Source organism: Tympanuchus pallidicinctus, unplaced genomic scaffold, assembly GCF_026119805.1.
Source record: "Tympanuchus pallidicinctus isolate F22 unplaced genomic scaffold, pur_lepc_1.0 scaffold8, whole genome shotgun sequence".
NCBI lineage: Eukaryota > Metazoa > Chordata > Aves > Galliformes > Phasianidae > Tympanuchus > Tympanuchus pallidicinctus.
The window spans coordinates 16,597,147-16,622,559 of NW_026294802.1; the positions used below are offsets into that span (position 1 = coordinate 16,597,147).

Consider the following 25,413-nt stretch of genomic DNA (forward strand, 5'->3'; position numbering starts at 1 on the left):
AGTTCTTCACCTGTGAGAACCAAGCTCTTGATCAGCTATAGGACTAGCGGGTTTTTAGGAACCTTGTATTTGCAGCTGTGGTAAATGTAAGTGGGAGCAATAAATAAAGCTGAGTGTGTTTACCAGCTGTGAAAAAGATTGGATGTTAATGACATTCATATTTCAGGAAAGAAATTTGTTTTTTTAATTGACTGTGGTGTTACTGAAAAGGGGCTAGATTGACAACCCAGGAAATATGTGTCCTATGTTAAGAGCAGAAGAGAGGATAAGTGCTGTTGTCCTTTGCAAATGTGCTTCAAATTTAACCCAGGTTAGCAGATAGCTTTTCATTGCCTACGTGCAGCTTGAATTTGAGTGGCTTCTCTTTAATTCTTGCTGAGTGTTAAGCTTGAGATCACCAGTATCAAGTTCCTTACTTCCCTGTGCTAGCACTTATGCTTTGGGATAATTTTGGTATATATCTGCATTGCCACTGCCCTAGCTATTCTTTTCCATTGCCTCTCTCCCAGTTTTATGCTATTAGACTTTGATGAGTTGGATCAGAGGCATAATTTATGTAGCTGGAAAAACAGACTTTTCTTTCTTATATGAATTTTCTCTTCTGCCTTTTCACCCAACATTATGATTGCCAGTACTGCACAAGACAAGCACTGGGAAATGGGATGAATGAAAACATGTCTTCTTTGAGAGGCAAATAGAACATGTCATTATTACATTGACATAGTAAACAACTATGCAGATTTGGCCTAATTCTTATTCAAGTCATAAAGTAAACCAAAGCAGAGGTAACTCTTCTTTCTGAACAACAAACTAAAGCTGTACTGCAGTGGTTAAGTGGTTATCAATGCAGCCTAGCCTCTTTTGTGACCTTCATGCATGTGGTTCCTGCTCCTCTTATTAGATGTAGACCCCAACAAGGCAAGAGGAATGCAAGTGGCCAGACTGCAGGTAAAGGTGAAGAGTAATGCCTTGGCTCCCTGCTGCTGCCTGAGCTTTCCTCTTCAGATTTATGTTAGTGTTTCTTTCATGCTCCATCCCTGGAGGCATTCAAGGCCAGGTTGGATGGAGCCTTGGGCAGCCTGATCTGGTGGGTGGCAGCCATGTTGGTGATCTTTAAGATCTCTTTCAACCTAAGCTATTCTGTGATTTTATCATTCTATGATTTATTTTTTTTTTTTAGGATGAAGACTCCCATAACTCCTGTGTGGCAGAAGACAATCAGCAGTGCACAGTTCATGCAGGTTAGGATCTTCCCAGCTATTCCCTTAAGACCGCTGTGGGGAAGAAAGGAGAGGGAAGAAATGTCAATGCACACATAACTATCAAGATGTAACCAAAATTGGGCTAGGTCTAGACACACTTTGTGGTTGTTGACCTAGGTGAGTGATTATCTCCGTTCCATCCTGCAGTGTGTCTTTATCTAGTATTGGTATTTTACTAGCCAAGTATCCACTAGAGTTAGATAATCAGTAGAATTTAAAAATGGGTTCAGCAGTTTTGTTTTTGGTTAATGTACCTTTCACGTGTGGAATCAATACTCAGATCCTTAAGGTAAGGAGCTGTGGTTTGTTATAATGTTCTTTTGCTCATGGTGAGGAAAAGTAGATTTTGAAGCGAGGTCTAAAGCTGGCTTTCCAAAACAAAAATCAAAAAAACAATTCCTACGAAGCCAATCTCCTGTCTTTTGGCCTGTTCCAAGCAGATTGCCTAAAGGATAGAGGGAATGCTTTGAAAGGGGACATTTTATATCTCTGGCAAAGAGAAGTAATCACCTCTGGATAGTGTGGTGGCTGGTGCACAGTACCAGTCCCAATTTTCCAATTACTATTTTTTTTTCAAAGCTTTTCTCTGTCTGTCATGTTTCCATTCAAGTGGCTTCTTATTACTTGGAAGGGCTCCTTGCTGACAAGCAAAGAGGACCTTCTACTTCCTCCAAGTGCCTCTAATGGTAGAATTCTTGATAGCATCAGATCATTACCTCTCCTGTCACGCTAGCGGTACGCTGCTACATACACTGTGTCAGAAGCTTTTTAGGACTAAGCCATTCAGGTAATGCACAGAACACATTTTGGCTGATGCGTTGGGATCGTAGAGCATATCATAATAAGCTAGTAATAAAAGCAAGAACAATACCAAATGCCAAGATTTTCAGTAGGAAACCAAGTAAGATATTTCCCGCTCTTGTGCTTTATGGTTTAATGAATTGTCAATTCGATGCTAACTTTAAATGTAATGTGATTTATAGGCAGGAGCACTGAATTTACATTTCACTTGGATGTAATTTTATCGAGCCATGCTTAATGATGCTAATTTCATGTAGATAATCTCTGCAGCCTGTTTCTACTTGAAAGAACAGAAGAGATTGATGCAAGGGTTCTTTCACTTTCTTACAGATTCTGTCTGTGCTGATATTTTTCCAAGGGCAAAACAGTTACCACTTGACTCAGAGGTTGTGGTGCCCCATTTGCAGGAGCTGCAGAATCCATGTGACTTACCACCTGTGGGTCAGTTTTCCCAGAGGTACTGGCTAAACCAATGTGAAGTCAGCAGGGACAGAATTAAGCACATTGGTAAGTTACTGTGTTACACTCAAAATCTGGTCCATGGGCAAAGAGGAAGGGAATCTTGCGTGAAGAACTTACTGTTAGTATTATTGAAACCTTAAGAGAGCTCTTTGATGTGCCAGGCAAATGCCCTGCAAGTTACAGGGACATGTTGCATTGCCTGTGTGGTCAGCAATCCACAACTTCACTCTATAGATGCAGCATCTGTTTTCTTAGTAGTACCACGTGCTGATAGAGAGCAATACAGGAATTCAGAGTAATTGCTGAGTAAACAAGCTGTATAAATAATAGTCTTCCTGCTTGTAGTCTTTTCTGTGTGTCTCCTCTGTTTCAGATTGGATACCCAGTAGTCCTGAGCCATTGTACACTCCAACGGGTTTGGAGATCACACCATCCTACCAACCTCCTGACAAGGGCAATGTCATTTATCTAGGAGAAGGTGAGAACACCCAGAGAAATGTTGCTCTAAGCTGTGGGTAGACTAAGCATCTGCTTTGATGCCAATATTTTATCTCCTTAGTGAACCAAATGCAAAGCCTAATAAAATCAATATAGTGTTTTATTGTTATTTTTAGCACTTCAGAATACATCCTTTTCTAATATATAGGGAAGAAAATTATTTACACAGAGGTCTCATCTACCACATATTCTGCTCATGCAGTTGTTTATCTCAGATGTCCAGCTCGGTTCAAGCCTTTGTATCAGCAACAGTATGAAACAGCTAGAGTGAGTTGGTTATGAAGATAAGAGTGGGAAAAGATTACTTAATGTCAAGCCAAAAGAGAAAATGAAAAATATGAGAGCTGTATAACTTCAAGGTCACTACTAAATTCTGTGTTGGGAGAAATTTTATTTACAGTTGTTTAGTTAAGATTTACAAAGAAAAGCCAGATTGAATCAGTGCTTGATTATAGTCTCCTAAATCTGGCAAGGATTAATTGGACAGAAATGAAGGGGGTTAGTTGTCCTGTACCTCCAACATTATTTGATTATCAGAGTGTTTTTGTGTTGGTTTTTGTTTGTTAGTTTCGTTTTGTTTTGTTTCCTGTGCTTATTAAGTTGATACATTTGTCTTAAATGAACTCGAAGCTTCAGGCAGTTGTTGGTTTTGGCCTGAGTCCAATTGTATGTAGATAAGAAGGGATTGTAACAATTTTGCAATTCTAGGGTACCTGGTTGTGTCCATCAAATTTTCAGGCGTGCAGAACTGAAAGGTAGCTGACGTTCTTCTTGATGTCAACACGTCTGTGAAGCCTCGGAATACGCTGCTAGAGGTTTTCAATATGCTGAAATACACCATCATTTTATCTAGAAATTCACTACTGCAGCAGCATGAGCATATTATCATGTACTAGTCTGTTGATATATTTGGTGTGGAGGAACTCTTCAGGTAGCTTTCCTGCCTTTTGGAAACAAGGCTAGTGATTTCTGTTACAGTCCATTGCTGCTGACCTTAAAAAAGGCAGCTTTCCGCTTTCTGGGACACAAACCTCCAGGTTTGTGGCTTTGCCATCCAAATTTAATTTTTAAAACGCTGACATTCTCTGCACTGAAAACTCCACACGATAGGCCTGGCATCTCCAAATAGAAAATTTACAACGCCAGTGCCGCAGACTGATGGCATGTCGTGAGCCATCGCATCCTGAGGGAGGCAGCAGCTGCACTCTCCTGATTCCCACTGAATTTAACTTCAACAGGAACGGGGAGTTAATACCTGGCCAGGGACCATCTGCTGCTGAGCTCCTGCACGCCCTCCTAACATCTAATTTAGGACAGAAAAATGCAATCCTGTGGTGACATGCAGAAAAATCGATGGACTCTGATAGGCATCTCAGATTTTATTCCTACATTTCATTATGTAGCACTTGTCTGATACGGATGTTTCCACAAAGGCTTCACTGGTTTAACTGCTTTTCTTCCTTCATGATAAAGAAGAGTTTAAAGAAGAAGCAGAGGGTAGAGAAAGTGTGAATGGAATTTCAGCTATACAGAAAGTAATTATTCAAACGGGTATCTGAACCAGCAAAACTAACAATTCTTTTCTAATGATTCAGGGAATTAAAAAATCTTGGCTCTTCTAAACTGTCTTAAGCCATATTGTCAGAGCTTTTCTAAAACAACAGGAGAGTTCTCTGAGTGCAGCTCACGCTGTCTCATTCTGTGCAGTCATGCTGACTCTGCTCCTGCCGCAGTCGCCACACGACACTGCTGACTTCTGCAGCAGGATATCTGGGCTTCTGGCTTCCAGCAGAGAAAATGCATCTTCTTTCTCTATTTTGTGGGTACACTTTGGGGGTAGCAAGAAGTTTTGATTACTCCAGTATTCTTCACCTTGGTGGCAAAAGCTTTGCTGCTACATTGAGCACTAATACAGAGAAAGCAAAACAAACAAACAAAACAAAACAAAAAGAAAAAAAACTCTAAAAATAATTCTTACCTTCATTTGTAAAGAGAGGATCCTCAATGGATAAAATTATGCAAAGAATATTCTGGAACCTAAAGAACTTCCAAGTCAAAAAATATGCTGATGGTGTATCTGGCATTTCTGGTTGTTTGGTTTTTTGTTTGTGTTTTTGTTTGTTTGTTGTTTTTTTTTTTTAATGTAAAATACTAATGAAAGTTCAGCTGTGCATCTCATCTGAGGAACAGTGCACAAAGTAGCAGAATGGAGCAAAAAGAGAGCTGTTTTCAAACTATGCTAAATATGGTGTGAAAGCATCATTTATAATATGAAAGTAATTGCTCTTGATTTAGGTGTCATCTTTTTAACTTCTAGACTAGCAGAGATTTAAAAAGAAAGTCATGGCAGCAGTTGTCAACTTTCTATTGTTTCTGATGTTTGCTTTGCCCAAGCTCATGCAGTGACAGATTTTAGTCTGGCAGAAATCCATCAAGTTGAGTGGGAATGGGCAGCGAAAGCTCCCTGCAATTTCTTCTACATTTACCTGAAGTATGCGATGAAGCTCAGCTACATGCAGTTGTCTGTTTCTAGAAGGAATTTGTAGAAAGATGCATTATTGCCTGAAATGACTCAGACTGAAATTAAATGCCTGTGTTCCACTCTCCCACTAGCTAACTCAGAATCGTATTTTATGTATTCCCAAGTGAGACGTCTCTCCCCTGTGAAACAGATCTTCCATCAGGAAGTGGACAATACACTCATCTTTGAAGCACGATTTGAGAGTGGTAATTTGCAGAAGGTGGTTAAAATGTAAGTTTGTAATCTTTTCCTCTTTTATTATAACAGAGTTATTATCAGAATTGTTATTACCTGTTGCCTGCTTTCACCTTCTAAGCAGGATGTTTCTCTGGGTTTGTCACCTATTTTACACAGTTGAATAAGCTTCAAGTGTAGTTCCAGATGGCCTTTGAATAAAATGATCTGATAGGCATTATGCAATACTGAACGACTTCTGTAATAGTCACCCACACAAATTTTCTTAGGCACATACTTCAAAACACTGTGTAGAGAGCTTATTTTAGAAGTCTTAGTTTTAAGTCCTAAGAAAACCAGCAGTTGTATTATTGACACACTTGATACAAGTGTGGAGGAAATAGGCATCTTTTCCTGGCAGCTGTGCAGTCTTTAAGTGATGGCAGTGTAAATCAGCATGATTTGCACCAGATTGACTGTGGGCTACTTTCATGGCAGCCTGCATTGTTTGACACTGAATCATACTGCAGTGCTAACCAGCATCACAACCGTTTGCCTTCTTTTACCTAGCAGAAATGAATTTGAATACCAGCTGACACTGCGAACTGACCTCTACACAAGCAGGCACGTGCAGTGGTTTTACTTCCAAGTAAGCAATACTCAGGCAGGGATGCCTTATCGCTTCACCATTGTCAACTTCACCAAGCGCAGAAGCCTGTACAGGCATGGTTTGCGGCCGCTGCTGTACTCAGAGGTTGATGCTAAGGAACACAACATTGGCTGGCGAAGGACAGGAAATGAAATCAAGTATTACAAAACCAATGTGAGTGAAGGTGGACGTCAGTATTTCTCACTCACGTGGACATTTCAGTTTCCTCATGACAGAGACACTTGCTATTTTGCCCACTGCTATCCTTACACCTACTCCAACCTGCAGGAGTACCTGGTGGCCATCTCTAAAGATCCAATGAAGTCCAAGTTCTGCAAGACTCACATCTTGTGCCATTCCCTGGCAGGAAACACAGTACACGTCTTAACTATCACCAACCCCCCTGAAAGTGGCAAGGACACAAAGAGAAAGGCTGTGATTCTAACTGCAAGAGTGCATCCTGGAGAAACCAACAGCTCCTGGATAATGAAGGGCATTCTGGATTACATTCTTGGTAATTCAGGCAACGCTCATCAGCTCCGGGACACTTTTGTCTTCAAAGTGGTACCAATGTTGAACCCAGATGGTGTGATTGTGGGAAATCATCGCTGCTCTTTAACGGGTCATGACTTGAACCGCAAATACAAATCTAAAGTGAAGAAATGTTATCCTTCAATCTGGTATACCCGAAACATGATCAGAAGGTAAACTCATTTTCTCTCCCCTTGAAATCAGTGATTTTCCTATTCAGGGTCTCTGTCTTAGTGTGACTTCTCTATGTCCATTTCTGTTTCCATATTATTTATCTCTTTAGTACAAATTGATACAAATACTTCTGGTAAGAAAAAAAAAAAATCAGAAAAAAAAGCAGTGTCACTATTCCTACATTCAATGTTTTTCATCCACTACTGGTTACACATAGTTTTAAATAAGATTTAAATAATATGTTTACCTTCAAGTAAATGCTTTGGTATATAAGTCCTTAGCTTGAAGGAGATGGGTACTGCCTTACTTACTGTACTCCTTTTCTGTGAGAATTTATCTCTGTCTTACCATACAGAGACAGCTTGCACTTGTGAGTCCCTATAATTAGTATGAATTACGTGTTCTGATGTGCTACTGACCGTCACACTCAGCTAAGACAGACACATTTGTTATTGCTTCCTTCTTAGCTCCACTATGGATTTTCAACTCTCGCCCAGAGAGAGCCCCAGGCAACACACTGTGATGCCATCACATGTTTCCTGTAGGACTCTGCTTTGACAGGGGTTGGATGTCAGGGGTACAAACTGAAAAAAAAAAACAGCAGTATGTCTACCTGCAAATTTTCTTTTAAAAAGCTAGTTAAGTGATAACGTGTTGCAAAATCATGGCACATCATAATAACTGATGTCTTCAGCTTGGATAAGGGAAAAACTATTCACATCATCATTCTGAGCCAGTTGATTTATCCTCCAGTGTTGTAATTGTACAGCACGTATTATTCTGTACATATATGAGAGCAAAAGAAGCAGATACGAATGATGGATTTTAGCTGCACAACATGCTATAGGACACATCTACAGAGGTGAATGTATGTAACTGGACCTGAGAGAAGGACTAAAAGAAGGGAAAAAGGAGAAATGGCAGAGCGGGAAAAAAACAAACACCATATAATCAGGGAGGGAGATTGAGGAAGCTGTATAGAAAACAAAAGCAAAACAAGCAACCATAAAACTGTGAACATCTAGTTTTGTGATGCCTATCTTCTGAAATTCATGAAGGTAAGTAGGCTATGAAAGCTTACGAACACAAGGATAAAGATTGCTGATGCATACTGTCATGCCTTCTTGCACAGCCAAGTGTTTTATCCTGGAGAAACTGAGCAGTTTTGCATAGTAAATGTTGTGCTGAAGTAAACTTTGTGCTCAGAATATGAAATCTTACCAATTTATTGCTCTTGAGATTAAACATGAGCTTCAGTGTAACTTACTGACTCAAATTAGTATTTCCAAGGTGGAGAGAAAAGCACAGTTCTAGCAAAGTATTCTGTGTTGTCCCATACTACAGAGTGATGGAGAAGCGTGACATTTTTCTGTATTGTGACATCCATGGTCACAACAGAAAACAAAATGTCTTCATGTATGGTTGTGAGAGAGAGCAGGAGCCAAAAGCACAGCACTTGTGTCCACGTGCCTTTCCACTCTTGCTGAGCAAGAATTGCCCAGATAAGGTAAGCAAATGTCAGGTTAGAAATGCAGTCAGCTGAAATTTCAAACATCAACAAGGATCCCTAAGTTTTCTGTAAGGATGTAACCATGTTTGTTAAAAGGCTGTACTGTACCCAGTAAAATAATCTTCAAGTGGCTAAAACTCAGAATGGTAGAAGTACAAAATTGTGATTCCTTTGAAATTCCAGCACTCCAAAGTATATCATGCTAAATTATGTCATAAGGTTAGCATTTCTGAAATAATGAAGAAACCAAAGCGCAAAAATATGAAAGTAACACTATTTAATAATGTGAAAAAACTGGCATTAAATATTACATACTCATATCTCACATACTTATATCTACTATAATGTACATACAGTATTTTACAGAATTTTAATGTATTTTAATTTACAGAATTAAAAATAAATAAGTAAACTAAAGAAGTTGAAAATTTTCTCCAAGTTGAATCTTTCTAATTTTTTTCAGTTGCAAATTGTGTCAGAATGACCATGTTTTTGTAAGATATTTCAATCAAAAATATTTTTATTAGGAAATTACTGATACTAAAATATGTCGTTTTCCAGCAAGATCTGAACTAAAGTAAGCTTCTTTTTGATCAGAAAGATGGCAAAGGTTCAATAAAAAGCAGTATACAAATGAACCTATTAGATGTGATTGCATACTTGCAGCTAATGTTGTCTTCCTGATATCGGTGATAATATGGTGGTTGTGAGCTCCAGATAGTTTACATCAAACTATTGGTATTAACTCATGAGAGAAGAGCTATTCTGACTTCTTAGTACATTTGTGTGTTGGTATACTACAGGATTTGTGGTAACTCACCTGAGCAGCAGTCCATATAAGCTCATTTAGAACAGTTCATACAGCTGCATAAAAGTTGTTTGAGAATTCTGAAATCCTTGAAGTAAATTAAGCTTCTAATTGAAGGCACCTACATCTCCATTATGCCAGTAATAATATTGATTAGTCTGAATATATTGTGCAATATTCAAGAATGGTAGATTGAAAACTCACAATTATGTATCTGGTAGATAGGATATATTTATTAAAAAAAAAAAACATTGACATTATTGCACCTTCCTATTCAGTTGAACTATTAATGGTGTGCCCATCTTCTAAGTTCTCATTTCCAGACTGCTGTTTCAGAGTACGTAAGAGCAAAGAAAGCACAGGTCGAGTTGTAATGTGGAAGATGGGCATCAACAACAGCTACACTTTGGAAGCCTCTGTTTGTGGCTCTAAGCTGGGTGAGACAATTCCCTGTAGCTATTGAGTAAATAATCATCAAACAAGACCTTTCCTTTTGCTTCTTCAGGAAAAATGGTAGCTTGAGCCACCAACCCCTTGTTGGTGTTCTCTCTTACTGGGTAGAAATGAATAATGATTGAAGATAAGATCTGGAAAAAATACCAAAACTGCAGTATTCACCTGGTGACCGTTCAGGCCACCACTATCATTATTACATCTGTACTGTTAAACAACAATATCGGTAAGTGGCAAATTAAAAGTGGAAACTAAAAATATTGGTATGGGAATCAGCTATCCAGAAGAAGATCCTTGGTAAAAATAAATACAGTTGATGTGGACAGTAATATAATACATAGTTAATCTGCTATGAGTAGATAGATTTGTCCATATAGGCAGCATGATGATCCTTAATGCTATCTGTACAAAAGCCTAGCAGTCATGGACCTACTTCTAGCATCTGTCAGTGGCAGTGAGTTTACAGTCAGCCACTATGCTGGCACACCGTAGCTAGCAGTCAGCAAGATGGCTGACGTTTCCATTTCTGATTTGCTCCTACTGATGTGCAGGCTGGAGACGAAGCACCCATTTTGATATCAAAGACTTTGAGTCAATAGGACAGCATTTCTGTGATGCTCTCTTGAACTACTCTGTGGATAATAAGGAGGTAAGGAAAGTCCCTCTGAGCCTTTTCCTCCTTCCTCAGTTCATCCTACTGTCACAAAACATAATCCTCTATGGGGTTACAGTAACAGTAAATTTGCTAATAGCTTTAATTGAAACATATGTGGTTTTCTTATCATTATCTGTGCCTGAAGGAGCATGAGCAAGTAGTGACACAGCAAGCTGAGGTGGGCTCCGCAGTCCTGAATTCTGATGCATTAGACTGGGATTCCAGGTAATTTAGAACTATTAAGATATACCACGTATACAAACATATAAAATAATGTAAGTTCTCTGCATCTTGTAAGGAATGAATAAAACTTTCAGTTTTCTCTGAGGAAACGTGAGTTGGATCTACCTCATCTTACTTTCAGTGGCCGGGGTTTACAAGACAAAAGCTGAGTTTCAAAACTGGTGCTGAAATGGAAGGAAATAAAAGGAGACACAAAATCTTAATGTGCCATTAGAGAACTGAGAGAAAGCTCAGGGGGAACAAAGAACATGATGCCTACGGGAGGGGTTGGAGGGGGAAAGCATGTGAAGCAGAACTAAAAGAAGGCTGAGCAGAAGTGGGAGACTTGGATAACCTGGATAAAACAGATCTCTTCCAATAACTAATTTTTCTCGATTATGATGATTACGATTTTTGCAAGTTAGCTGTAAAATGAAAATATGGATCTGGCAGACAGGTATCTAAAAAACATATTTACATCTCTACAACTAGAATTACTATATAAAATACCTGCTAGTGGTTGGAATGAATGCTGTAAAATACGGTTTTGCAATCACCAAATCTAGAAATTAAATAAAATGATGCTCGTCTTTTACAGCAGCCGATCTTCTGACAGCTCAGACTCCTACGATATTGCTGCACACCGGCTAAAACTAGGTACTAAGGTATGCTAGGAGTTTTTATTGGCTGCTTACATTTCTGACCCAAATGCCACTAGGGAATAATCGCTAGTGATTATTAGCTTCTATTCCAAAGAAGTCTGGTGTTCAGTCAGTGAGAATAATTAACAAATTAATTAGGTAGACAATAATTGTGAAGTGCTTACACAATCTGTAGAGATAAAATCCAAATTAACAGTGCAGAGCAATATTGTTATTTAAAAGCTTAACTCAAATTGCCCAGAAGGAAGTGGTACAGTTTCAAAGACAGGCAGATCTCTACCAATCAGATTGTGCCGTGCAGCTGAGCAAGCAGATATAGGATAAGGGTGACGAGGAGGATGTCAACACTTAGCACAAAAAATACTGTGCAGTGATGTCAACCATACTTTGCAGACACTCCATCCAGTGTTCAGGAGTTGTGTTTTCCTCTTGCACATACAGACATACTGTATCACACTGCTGCTAAGCACTGTCAGCATAAGGCTACCCCACTGCCTATTTCCAATTTGTAGGCAAATTTAGCCCCAGATTTTACAAAGTGCTTTCACTGAATGACAGTGAGACCCTTTATTTTCCTGAAACATTTACTTGCTGCACAAGAATGGACCCAAATCTTTCTGTCTTGTTTATTTCTTTGTTGTCTGTGATTGCTGTAATAATCCACATGATGTTTACTGTAGAGAAGCAAAACAAACTTTTGTGAGTGCATTACTTTTTTAGCCAACAATAATAATTCCTGTAAATTGTTACTTCCTGTTTATGTCACAGAGACCGTAAACAACACTAAAAGGGGAAACCATATAAATAAGGTTGTGTACTAAGCATGAATAAAACTGAAGAGATACCCTGTAGCACTTATCAAAACATGCACATAGGCATTTCAGATGACTGGGTTGGTTGACAAGATGTATGACTTGGAGTTTTGGACCTAGTTTTATGACCGATGGAAAGAAGATGCAGTCAGATAAGCTCTGGTGAGTCTTGTTCGTGCAGAGCCCAGCAGCTCTACTTGTCCAGAGCCTCACTGTTGTCCGTAGTTTAAGCAGTGCTGCCAGCTTTTGTACCTAAGGAAGATGAAATGCAGACAGGCTCACCCAGTCCACGCATGGGCTAGTAATTTCTGATGTAGGGTTTGTGTGAGTGGTGCTGACTTTTAGTGTTTACCTACAGCTTGAAATTTCTGCCCTGTGCTAATGAGCCAAATAAGAGTTTCTACTACTGATGCAATGGTATTTCCAGGACTGTGTTAATCATGGGAAGTCGAACATAGTGGGTCGTGTGAAGTGTCCTGCACAGTACAATAACTAATGGCAGAGGGGTAGTGAAAGCACACAGAGGAGGAGGGAGTATTGAGAGATTTTTTTTCCTAAATATACTCTCCATCTTGTTTGGTCGTATAGTATTACTTTTGAGATTCAGTTTGTTCACATGTGAGTGATAAATCCACACAGGAACATTTCACTGGACTGCATATAAAAAAATAAATCATTCATGAGAACTTCAGAATGAAATTGGTAAATGGACCTGAAGTTAGCATCTTCTGACTAATGCCAAGTATTGTGGACTTCTCAGTGCGTCTCAGCCTTTCATGTTTTCTTACTCCCCCTCCTCTCATCAGGCTGTGCTTGTGGGATGTGACATGGGGCTGGCAACTCGTGAGAACCATGAAAAGTATGCCTAAAACTCAGGGCTTTTCCAGGGCGTTTGCTAAAAATAGCCTTGTTTGTGTCAAAAAGCCCATCATGCCAGTCACTGGGATTGATTCCTGTTTTTTTTCTGATGTCCCTGAGCACTGTTTCCTTGTGGTCTATAAATGGCATAAATAAAGCAAGTCACACTTGTTTGCCTAATGCCACACAGCTGCACGTTGAGCTGGCTGCCACGTGATTCTTGTGTAGTTTATCACTGCTTCTTGCAAAACACCCATGTTTGGTATGCTTCCCAGGGATTGTGATTAAAGGCCCTATATTTACATTTATCCCAGTGATAGAAGAGATGTGTAAATCTCTTGTGATTTCAGGGACTTACAAACTCAGAAGTAGAATTGGAAGTGTGTAACACAGTTTAAATAACTGCAGTAGAGACAAGCACAGAAGACCACTGCAGAACATTAGGGTATCACTTCTCATCATTTAGGTAGACTTGCTTGGTAACATGCAAAAAAGAAATACCCAAGAACAAAGCAAGACAGGAATGCCTGGAATGCCTAATTCCAATACAGGAATATTTGGTAAAGCTTAATTGCTTCAGTGTCTGTACCTCAGGCTTTACAATGGTAGTCTGCTGCCGTTGGCTTTGCATGGCAATAACTATAAACACCTGTAGATGTGTCAAAACTGTTAGCTAGGTAGGGCTGCAGTAGATCCCTTCCTGTAATTTATGAAACAAGCAAAGACTTATGTATCCCATGTACATATTTTCATTGTATGATAGTAGAGCAAAGCACAGTGAACAAACACTGTAACAACAGTAAGATGTACTCAGAAAGTAACAGTAATTTATCGAATGACTTTGAATGAACAGCTCATCACAGTTCTTGCAACAAATTTCTTACTTTTATCTCTCATGATTTTGTGTTATCCTTTGTGGAACCGTTTCAGTGACTAAATTAATCCTATTAGATCAAAATCCCCATCCAGCCTGGCCCTGAAGTTCTTTAAGGCATTTGGAAAAGGTAGTTAATGGAACACCACAGGTACAGTAGAGGTTTTGACTGGAATTCATGCTAGAACTTTATGGAGCCCTCAACTGCACTTTTTTAATGTTCAGCTTGGAAAAATATGTGGCCCTCAGAAGTAAAGCAGAAGCACTGCTACTGTTGCCTGTTGCAAACTGTCATTTGGAAAATAATCATATAAATGTTTCGATGACTGATAATCTCTTTGTGTACACATGTTATAGCACTGGCTGCTTTATGAATGTTCTAATTAGTTCAGTAGATATTCAGTAGATTCTTCTTCAATACATAGAAGCTTTTTGTATTTTACGCCTTTCTTCTCTTCTAGAAGCCCAAACATTGGAAAAAAACAAAGCAGTGGCAATTAGTACTCCTGAGAAACCCTGTCTCTCCAGGTTCCCAGACTAAAAATAAACCTCCCAAATAGAGTAGGAAGTGAGGTCCCTCGTCAGTATAATATGTTTGTGTCCAGGTTCATAAATATTTGCTGAGCAGAACAAGCATAAGGAATTCAATCTTGAAAAGCTTGCTTACACATATTCCTTCTGGCACTGTGATTATCGTGTTTATTTACAACTTTTTCTTCGTAACTATAATATTCCCTCATGAATAAAAATGTTACATCCTATTTCCTGTGCAGAAAAAAACCAAACCATCAGGAGATCCCTTTAGCAGCACTGCTAAGGACAGAAGTCATGAAAGCAGAAATGTGAGTGATTTTCATACCAACAGAAACACGCTGTCTTCTTTTTGTAATGACAGACTGATATATGACAACTTAATTCAACCACTGTAACTCTGAATGAGCAATTTTGTTACCCACAGTTGCTGACCTAGAACAGTCATTGTTTCTTTACTGACAATTGTATCTAATTTATGCTACAGATTTTTATGGAAATATTAACATGAACAAGTCTGAGACAGGAAAAATCATAAAATTCTGTCTCGTGGATATATTATTTGATACATTTAAATTTTTTTGTCACGGAATATGCCTTGGACCTGGAGCCTGTACCAGCTCCCCTTCAGTCTCCAAGAGCACTAACATACCACTCACTCAGCTCCATTCATCTCACTTTTAGTATTGTTGAACAAGATTTTTGCTAAGTCCAGTAAAATATTTTCTGTTGTCTTTTTTGTTTAATAGAGAAAAAGGTAATTGTGAATTCTAGGAAAACATTTTTATTTAACAGTGTGAATATTGCCAAGCTCCAAGTCTGAAATACTCATGTTGGCAGCATTCATAACAATGTCTTATGCCCCTTCCTTGCACTTAGAGGTCGTACTGAGCACATGTATAGCTACATGGCCTAGCTACTACCCTATGGAATTAATCTTTTTTAAACATGTTACTTCTCCATTATTGTTATTCAGCATCATACAGAACCATTTAGAAAATGTGAGATTCATTACAGTTGGCAAACACTTAAAAGTCCTAACTAAAGCAATGGTGTCTAATATAGCATTCCTACTTCCCCAGAAAGAAAACTAATTCTATTTTTAAATGCTGAGCACCCAAAAACTTAAAATGTGAGCAGAAAGTGCTGAGCTTTTGAGCTTTTAGAAATCAGGCCAACCACTGAAGTGTCAACTTGCCTTTTGCCCGGAAAAAAAAAAAAGAGAGAGAGAAAAAGCCTGTTGCATATTAACCCCTTCCCTACTACCAATCTTCCCTGTCTTAATTTAGTTGTATTCTCCCAGAACAAGCCATCAGGTGGCTGATTTATTAATAATATGCTTTTCTCATTCATTCTGTGGGAGCTTATTAATAATTTGTTTGTTTTTCTATTCTGTCTCACAGTCCCCAGGCACTGAAATTCAACACAAGATATTTCATGAACTTCACCCAGTAGACAAAGGTAAACATTATATATTTATTTTACTTGTAAAAATTTCAATTAGTCTTTTTTTTTTTTTTTCTTTTATAAGTCTAAACCCCAGGAAAGCAAATAGATAAATACAGGTCCTTTGGCTAGGATTTCACTTAGTACCTGCTGTTGGAAGAGCTTGTTTTGCTTTGTTTTAAACTATCTTCATCACATAGTTACATTCATCTTTACTGATTGGGAATAGTCTCAGTGGAGAAAAAAAATGAACTTGAAGCTCAACTTTAAGAGCAGAAATTAACATATTTAACGAACAGTCTTGCAGTGTCCTGAAGGCAGTTTTTTAGGTAGCAGTCACACAGGGAAAGGGGTTGGTAGATTTTCAGGTAGGTTTTTAATTAAAAACATTGCTGAGAACTGAGTACTGAAAATCAATGGAATTTGTTAAGCTTGGTGTTCAAAGTTACCCAAAAAGCAATGACACAGTCCACTATCAGATACTCAGAAACACACAAAAACAAGTAAATCTATGAAGAAAGTAGTAATGTAGAAATGCCCCAATTAGTAAAATTCTTGGCCTCACCTCACAGTGCCTCACATGTCAGCATTTATTGATTTTCCTTGTTGTTTTTTAATATATTCCAACAACACCTCAAAGCAGTGCTAATAATGTCACTTTTTTTTTTTCCCCTGCAGCTCATATTATTAGCTAAATTTTGTGACGCTGTTAATACATTTCTTTCTGTTTATGACCTCTCCTACACAGTTAAATAAGCTGTCTGAAATATTCTGAGAATTACAGAAGGAAATAGAAACATGATTATTTTTTTCACTGAAATAAGAGCTTTGAAATCTGTCCCAGAAGCAATGTCAGCAAATCATATAAAATAGTAGTTCAGGCATCATTTTCAAGAGCAGAGATCTAGAACTGCTCAACCAGGTCCGGATGAAAAAAATACAAGTTACCCACATTATCAGTGTTCTAATATAAAAGTGTGAGTTTCAGAGGTTCACATGGAACTAGTACACATCAGTTGAACATAGGAGTGTGAGTATATATTATTTATTCTCTAACTATACAAAGGATGTTGACATTTAGTCTCAGGACAATGAGTTGGCATTCATAGAGTGATCTTACTTTGTGTGCTGAAAATCTAACAATGTCTTTCAGTAGCAGTAAGTTTTGGCAATGACTTTGTTCTTGTTTCTGAATTCCTGTCTTATTTTTCTGTTGTTTTTTTTGTATGTTTGTTTGTTTTTCCAAAATGTACACAGAGCTATTCTATGCTATTAGACTACTTTGTTTTCGTCTTGGATAACTTAATCAGAAAACAAACAAAACCAACCAAATAAAAAGTACTGTGGTAACTGGAAGCAGACAAGCATTTAGTTTATGAAAAGGTTTCTGGGAGGACACGAGTTTCCTGCGTTGCAGAGAGAGGACGTGAAATATAACTCCCTTTTCCAGCTTCTAAGTTTGGGCACAAATAACTGCAGCAGTGATTGACTTCTGCAGCACATGCAGTGTCTGTGCTTTTGAACATTATGACTATCAGGGTTTGCCTGCAAAATAAGAGACTGATAAAGAACTTCTGTACAGATTGCTGTTCTTACAGTCCTGGGAGACTTTAAATCACTTTCTTCCCGGGCTGCAGCTGTTCCTACCTATTATGTATTATGCCCAAGGGTAAAAATCAGATCACACAGATCACATTCTATCTAGGCTTTCCTGGAACTGGGTTGCTTAGATGAAAGAAAAAAATAAATCCTGGCTCTTAACTGCCTTGTTATTTCAGTTTTAGACCTGGACTGCATCCCAGAATCTTTTTCTCCTTCTGTTTTTTTAAGAAATGTTATAATTAGCAGGGTGTGTAGTGAAGGAGGATGCTTACATGTATATGAGAGAAAATAATTTCTAGCCTAAGGGCTGCTGCGACTCAGGTACTTTCATCTCACCTGTGCTGGGCCTCTGTTCAGGTGCTGTCTGAATGCAGTGGCACCACCAGCCTGGAGGCTGCCATGCTGCTTTCAGCTCCTCTGGCTGCTGTGACTGGCATTTCTCACACCCCAGGGCACCCTGTTCTTACTCAGCCACCCTCCTGCAGTGAATCCTAGCAGCTGAGCAGCTCACAAGATGCATTATTAGTCAAGATCAACCAGATGGCACCACCTCTTCTCTCCCATTCGCATCCACATTGCTTGACCAGCGTGGCTTGATGTAGCAGTGGAGATGTTTGCGAACACCACACATAGTACAGCCATGTGCATTGCTTCCTGAAGTGGTTGGGTAACTGTCAGCCTCTATGGTAGCCTAGCAATTAGGGTTTCTAATCATGAGAAACAGCTGTTACTTTTTAATTCAGTTCAAGGGATTCAAACCTGCACTTCTCTGTAGTACTCCGTAAGTCCCACTCTCTTTAGCTGTGGGTTTCCTTTCTTCTCTCACTGTTTAGTAGAGCTCTAGACTTGCAGATATTGATCAGAGAATCACAGTCAGGAAAAGAGAAACACAAGAAGGAATACAGGAGGCCATGAGACTTCACTAGCCTCTCTCCATCCTCCTCATAGTCCCTGCTCTGAAGACTGTTTATTTCATTGTCATGTGAATAGCCAGTGTTTGCTTGCCTTAGAGCAGAGACTAGGACTGAGGGCACACTTCAAAACAGAGCTGCAGGCTTACCAAAACAAAACAATCATGTTGCCTTTGGCATTCTCATTCCCTGACGTATAGTTTTATCCATAGTAGAAGCATTTCATTTGGAGCAGTGTGGAGTGTTTCCATCCCAAAATAGACTTTGGCAAGAGATGAAGAAGGGGATGTGGGGATGTGAGCTGGAATCAGTTCATTGTGAAGGAAGTCATAACCCCCACAATTCGCCACCCTGAATCTGGATGTTAGTCACTTGATTTGATGTCCATAGATGTCTGCTTACAGTAACTTTATATATTGCAATCTGTACAAAGCACAGCCATCTCTGAATCTGAACTGGCCAAGACAAACTTTGGGTGATTCATTTTGTTGTTATTTTTTGAGACATATGACATGCACATTGAATATTTTTTCTTTTTTTCCCGATTTTTTACAGTTAAATTGCCAATGACAGCCTCTACCAAACAAGTAGGAAAGTATTTCAGGTAGGAGATTATTTTCTGTGAACTTTTAATTTTTTCACAAGCTGGAGTGAAAGAATGATTGCAAGCTGATTTCTGTCAAACTCATCTCCTCCTTTTCATACTCCTCATTTTTTTTTCATTCACAAACTAAGACAGCTGTCTTCTGTCACTCCATTGCACGATGGACACTTCAGTGAAAGATGATGCTAGACAAGAGAGTCCTTCTTCTTACCTAGAGCACCAGACCCCCTCTTTTAGCCTATAGCCCTTCTTTCATCAGCTTTGCTGGAGTGGCAGAGAGAGGCACAGGCACAGGCACTGATGCTTTGTTCAAAGAAGGGATGATTTCTGCTGCCTTGGGAGAGAGGGAGGAAGGGAGGGAATGCATTGTCATGCAGCCAGAACGAAACAGTGAGAAGACAAATGCCCAGTGAGAAAACAAATGGGTAGGTGACACCGATAGCCCAAAACAGGCGTGTACTAATTGTAGTACATTTGTTTAAAACAATATTGTCATGGTTCTGTTACATAGCTCAGTTCTAGACATTCCCTTTGCTTTTAGGGTGTGTCAATTTGACAATGAACAATGAAGGCTGTACCCTATTGCAAAACCTTATGGCAGTAATACTAAGTGTTCATTCCTTGGTAGAACAAATGTTCTGTACCTTCTGTACACTTGGCTGTTGTTTAGTAACAGTCCAAAGTGGAATTAGCTGGCTAGTTAGGCAGCTGCAGATCCTGACAGAATCGCCCTGTGAAAATAAGGCAAATCAGTTTGTTAATATTAAATAATTTCAAGGATCCCTGCTTGGCACCTTTCAGCTCAGGCTTTTTTTACACATACTTGAAAAAGTTAGGCTTTCAACTGACAAAAGAGAGAAGAAATGTCTTGGTGTCTTTCTTCTGTAATGGCAAGGTATCCCTCTGCTGCTTCTACAATGGGTACTTCTGCCTGACTCAGAAGAGATAGTGGTATAAGGGCTACATAATGTTGGCACTGGTGTCCTTAATGCAGTGTGATGGCCTTGTGGTTCTGTAAAATTTGAAATGCAGTACATTACTTCTTTTTTCTCCTGTGATTCTTAGGAAATTGATTCTATTAAATGCATCAGGTGAAAGTAGCAGGAGTTTTACCTGTAATGATTTTGTCTTCTAGATCATCATCTTTACATATATCTTGTCATGAAATTGTATGGAAATTAAATATCTTTTTGTCCTTATTTCTGTGTGTTTTAGCTCTGAAAGACTCACCTGTAATACTAACAGCGATTGTGAAAAGCCATCTGTGCCACAGGAGCCAGGAAAAAGTGTATTTTATGACATAATCCTATCCAGAAGAGAAAATTTCCATTCATCCAGTTTTAATTTGATCTCTCAGAAGACAAAGAAACATAATGGCAAAAGTGTCTCCAACTCTTCACAGAAGACATTTCAGTATTTTAAAGGTTTCTCAGCTACTGTTCTATTCCAAAAATACTGAACAATAGGATTTAGTAAAGCAGTAAGACAGATGGTAGCAGGCAGTAGTAGTGCTGGAAAACTCCTTTGTGTGGCTGGCATTCTATGGAGGATATCAGAACTGGTTTTAATGGAGCTTTCCAGATGAGACACTGAATGGCCAGAGTGTCTTTAACCTCTTTGAGAACAGCCCATGGAAAAGAGTTAGAAAAATCTCAACGCAGTGGTAAGGGATAATGCCTCTGACCCTGCATTACTCTCTTCCTGCAGTTACTGGAGATAAAGGAATGTAAAATCTGATTCTGTGAAATGTAGGAAGTGCTGGAGCAGTAGAAACAGGTTCCCTGCCTAAGGCTGAAGCTTTTATATTTTAGTACGAGATTTTGAATTATGCTGTGGCTCTCCTTCAGTAAAGGAAATGTTTCTCCCACAGTACCACAGTATCATGTGAAACAAACCAAAGCCATGTAATTTTTCAGTAAGTAGTAATTCACTAATAGTTGATGCGGATTTGTTTTTTCCTCCTTTTTGATTCAGGTCATGACCATGGTGCAAAGAGCAATTCAAAAAAGGAAGAACGAAAAACAGGGAGGCTCTCCTCAAAACCCAGAAAACTGGAGAAAAAACAGGACAGCAAGACAAGCTGTAACGTTTGAGAAGAGTAAATCCTGCCAGGCACAAAGCGCATCACAGTTCTCCCTGCCCTTAGTGCCTGAAGCAGAGAACAGACAACCTGCTGCAAAATATTCAGATGTGTTTTGGAGCCCCAGTTCTTCAGCGAAGAAGGGCACGTGAAAGAGTCATCTATATGATTTACTTAAACAATTCCCAGAACTTTGACTATGGATTATGGCTAGCAGTGAGGGAGCACAAAACCCGCAGAGACAATAAATTCCTCTTGCCCTTTTTTTCTGAAAAACTGTTCACACACAGCTGGCTAATGTGCTTATGAAGTTTCTCTTACCATGTGAAGAATTATCCCAAATTCTAAACAAGTTTATTTGGGAGTGTCTCCTGAGTGTAAAGCATCATTTGTACTAAACTATACATACTGATTCTGTGGGGCAATCTTCACTTCCAGAAGGAGCTGCATGAATAGCTGAGTGTCACCCATTCACCTCAACTCTATTTGGGAGTTTTCCTAAGATCCTAAAGGAGAGGGATATTCACTGAGCAACTGAAGCCACCATTCACTGATTATAAACCATGAGAATCATTTTCCTTTTCACCAACAAATAAATTCTACATGGAAAAGCATTTGACATAAAATCTGTATACAAATTCTGGAATTCCTTGCTAACGGATGTTGTGGATGTGTGGATGTAAAAAATGTGCATGGATTCAGGTGAACATGTGCCTTAAAAATCACCACATGGAGTTTTTAAATAGATAGGCTGCATATGGTTTGGGAAATGTCCTCAGCTGTCATGAGTGAGAACAGAGGAAAGTGCTTTGGAAATGTATTGTGCATGTTCTGTTTCTAGTCCCTGCTCAGCATCCACACAGAATCAGAGTCCCCTAGGAGACAGACTGCTGTGAAAAGTGGCCCCTTGTTCTAAGCCAGTATAGCCATTCATGTGTCCTTATGTATCTGAGTAACATTTTACTCATTATAGTCATATGTCTGCATGGTTTGCATTGTCTTAAGGTGTACAGCACTGTACAGACATCTGGAAGAAGAGATGAAAAATATGCTTCTTTAAGCAGGTACTAAGTTTTGTCTCCTTTATATTGTGTGGTACTTAGGATTGTCCCTTAAGCAGATTAGCAGGCTTCCTCACTCTACCTCATCTCTGTCTTTACTGCATACTCCATTGTAATGTGTAATCACGGCCATCAAGTTTTTAGCATTTGAGAGGAGCTGAGCTAGAATTGCCAGTAATAAATAAAGCCTAAGTTATTTTTCTCTTCAAGAAGGAAGAACTGGCCACATCTGATATCCAAAGGGAATAGGATTCAGCCTCACGGAGTCCTAAATTCAGCAGACATGCAGACAACACAAAGCCATTTAGCTTTGCACTACCATGGACTGAAGTCCAAGACAAGGTCTTAGTTTCTCAGTTGCCTCACCATGATAGCTATAGGAAGAGAAGTATACACTTGGTTCAGTTTCACTAAGATTTATTTCTTTTTAGTTACCAGCAGATTACAGACAAGATAAAATTTGTAATATTATCATTTCTTCCAAATAAAAGGGATTTACAAACAGTGTGGAAAAATGTTAACTCTAACCTTCTTTCTCATCAGCCTATGAACTCTCACAGTAATCCTTCAGGTTGATGACAAAGGGGCAGTACTCCATATAGCTGAGAAGTTCTTCCAATAACATAATTCAAATAAGACAACACAGTTCTGTGGAGATTCCCTTAGGAATCGGTACCAGGGTCATTGCCAGCTTCTGAGACTCTAATATACTAGAGCTACTTTTAAAAGTAGCTTACTTTTAAAACAGCTGCTAAAATAAGCAAAACATTTGAAAGTCCCAGGTCACTCGTGCTTTACTTTTGATTGTTACTGTTAATGAAACTTTTCCTCCACACAGTCTTCCAGCCACTCTGCCCCAAGCCTGTAGCATTGCCTGAGTTTGTTGTGGCCAAAGTGCAGGACCGGCACTTAGTCTTATTGAACTTCATCCCATTGGCCTCAGCCTGCTCAGATCCCTCTGAAGGGCCTCCATATCTTCAGGCAGATTGACACTGCCTCCCACATTGATGTCACCTGCAAACTTACTGAGGGTGCACTCAATTCCCTCATCCAGGTCTCCATTAAAAATACTGAACAAGGCGGGCCCCAGCACCAACCCCTGGGAAACACCACTCATGACCACAAGCTGGATTTAACTCCATTCACCACCACTCTCTGCGCCCAGCCATCCAGTCAATACTTAACCCAGCAAAGAGTGTACTAACCCAGACCATGAGCTGCAGCTTCTCCAGAAGAATACTGTGGGAGCAGCTTTGCTGAAGTCTAAGTAACTACACCAACATCCTTTCCCTCATCCCCCAGGTAGGTCACTCAATCATAAAAGGAGATCAGGTTAGTCAAGCATGACCTGCCTTTCATGAACCCAAGGAAGACCATCCTGACTTAAAGTACAGATTTGCTTTATCTTAAGGATACACATACAAAGATTTGTATAAATGTTAGTTCTTATAACAATCAGATAGAATTTGGGTGTATGGAGTCAGAGAGGTAGCCAGGAGACACCTGTAAGATGCCCATGTAAGATGCCCAAAGGACAACGATGCATGGTTGTCTGCACAGCCTTGAGGCACCATCTTCCACTGCCTGAAAGCCTGGAAGGAGAAGGAAGTGAAAGAAAAAAAGCTGCCAGAAAGACAGCTGAAGGTGTGGAAGGAGTCCTCCAGAATAAGGTCAAGAAGAGTCTGGACACTCTCAGACATATGGTCTGATTTTTGGGCAGTCCTTGTGTGGAGCCAGATGTTGGACTCAAAGATCATTACTGGTCCCTTCCAAATCAGGATATTCTATGATTTTATGATTCTAGGGCAGCTACGACTAAGGGCAAGTCTTGAGACAGAGGCTGACTGGACCTCTCCCTGCTGGCTGCCTTACGATTCCAGGAGGCATTATAAGAACCAGAGTCCAAGGCCTTGCAGGGGAAGAGACAGAAAACTCCTCAGGGATCACCGAGGAACAACCTGCCATCAGTACGCAATCTGGAAACCAGTTAGGGCCCGAAAGATGCCACATTCCAAGGGTAACATTCCCAAATGCTAGATTTATTATCCTGAGCAGGGAAGAGAAGGCCAGACAGATAGAGGCATATGCAAAGACTAAAGCCAGGACGCATGGCCAGGTTTCACGCTCATGAGGGCTGAGGTGCAGAAGATGGGGAGGGTATCAGCCACCCCCTGGAGGACAGTGGCTCCAGAGAAGTGCTGTGACATGACAAGCATGGCCTGGTTAGCTGAGAGAGCAGGTCCACTGTGGCAGTCATCCTGACTGGAACTGAGGTTTCACTGCAGCGGTCTCTGCCCATTCCTCAATTCCCCAGCGGGCAACCACAGTGTGAGATGATGGCCATGCTCACCTCCAAGGTTTCCCTTTCCAGTCAGCTCAGCAGCTGTAGCCTGCTAGAGGTTATTTGCTGCAAGCCCTTTCCCTCTGATTTCCCCCACCAAAATTCTTGCCAATCCACTTGAGATCGAAACCACCATAATCCATATCCTTAACACCAAAATGACATCACACACACTGCAAACTGCAGGTTGGTAGAGATAATGTTAGCCAGGGGGCAAGCTGCAAAGCAGAAGCCGACAGAAGCACAAATAGAAAAAGAGATCAGAAATGGGGTGTGAGAGAAGGAAGTGGTTTTGCACACGGGCGCTGAATAGGCAACTTTAGATGTAAAAACCCAGATATTTTCTTGCCAAAAACCTAGATCTTTTCTTCCAAAAAAACAGTTATTTTCTTGTCAAAAACCCAGTTCTTTTCTTGCCAAAAACCGAGATCTTTTCTTGGCAACTTCTGCTACGCTTGCTCACCAGTGTGAGTGTGAGTGACTCACCAGGAATTCAAAAACACGGGAGAACTGGTGATGCAAGCTTCACAACATCCACACCACAGCTACAGATGGTCACCTCTACAGAAGTATTCCAAGAAGCAAACTCCTCTCGGCCCCCGCAGCTGCCCAAGCCACTTTAGCAGCACAATTCCCATTACTCAGTCAGTTATACACAACAGCTGGCTGGGCCAGGAAAGGAAAGTGCAACTCTCCACCCAGCTGAGACAGTGGTGACTTGGCTCATGTTCTTTCCTCTCACATTTTTTTATGACGCAGTATCTGGGAGGAGCACGGCATCAGGATCCCAGAACCCTCTAAACCAAAACAGAAAGCAGAAGGCATAAAGCCTTGTGTAACAGGGGTTGTACGTCAGAGCTCAGATAGCACAGGACCTGGCAGCCGCCACACACAGGATCTGCTCTGCAGCT

The 25,413-nt window shown here is 39.9% G+C and overlaps 1 protein-coding gene across 1 annotated transcript; it reads left to right on the plus strand.

The window, feature by feature from the left end:
* Positions 1–1,945: 1,945 nt before the first annotated feature.
* Positions 1,946–21,773, plus strand: AGBL3 (AGBL carboxypeptidase 3). Its single transcript, XM_052667992.1, is given in 16 exon segments — positions 1,946–1,997; positions 2,394–2,570; positions 2,899–3,003; positions 5,646–5,775; positions 6,289–7,071; positions 8,417–8,579; positions 9,701–9,827; positions 10,395–10,492; positions 10,644–10,723; positions 11,319–11,385; positions 14,700–14,768; positions 15,861–15,918; positions 18,972–19,020; positions 20,236–20,444; positions 20,995–21,077; positions 21,079–21,773. Coding segments are annotated over 16 exon segments (2,424 nt in total). The 3' UTR covers positions 21,253–21,773.
* Positions 21,774–25,413: the final 3,640 nt, after the last annotated feature.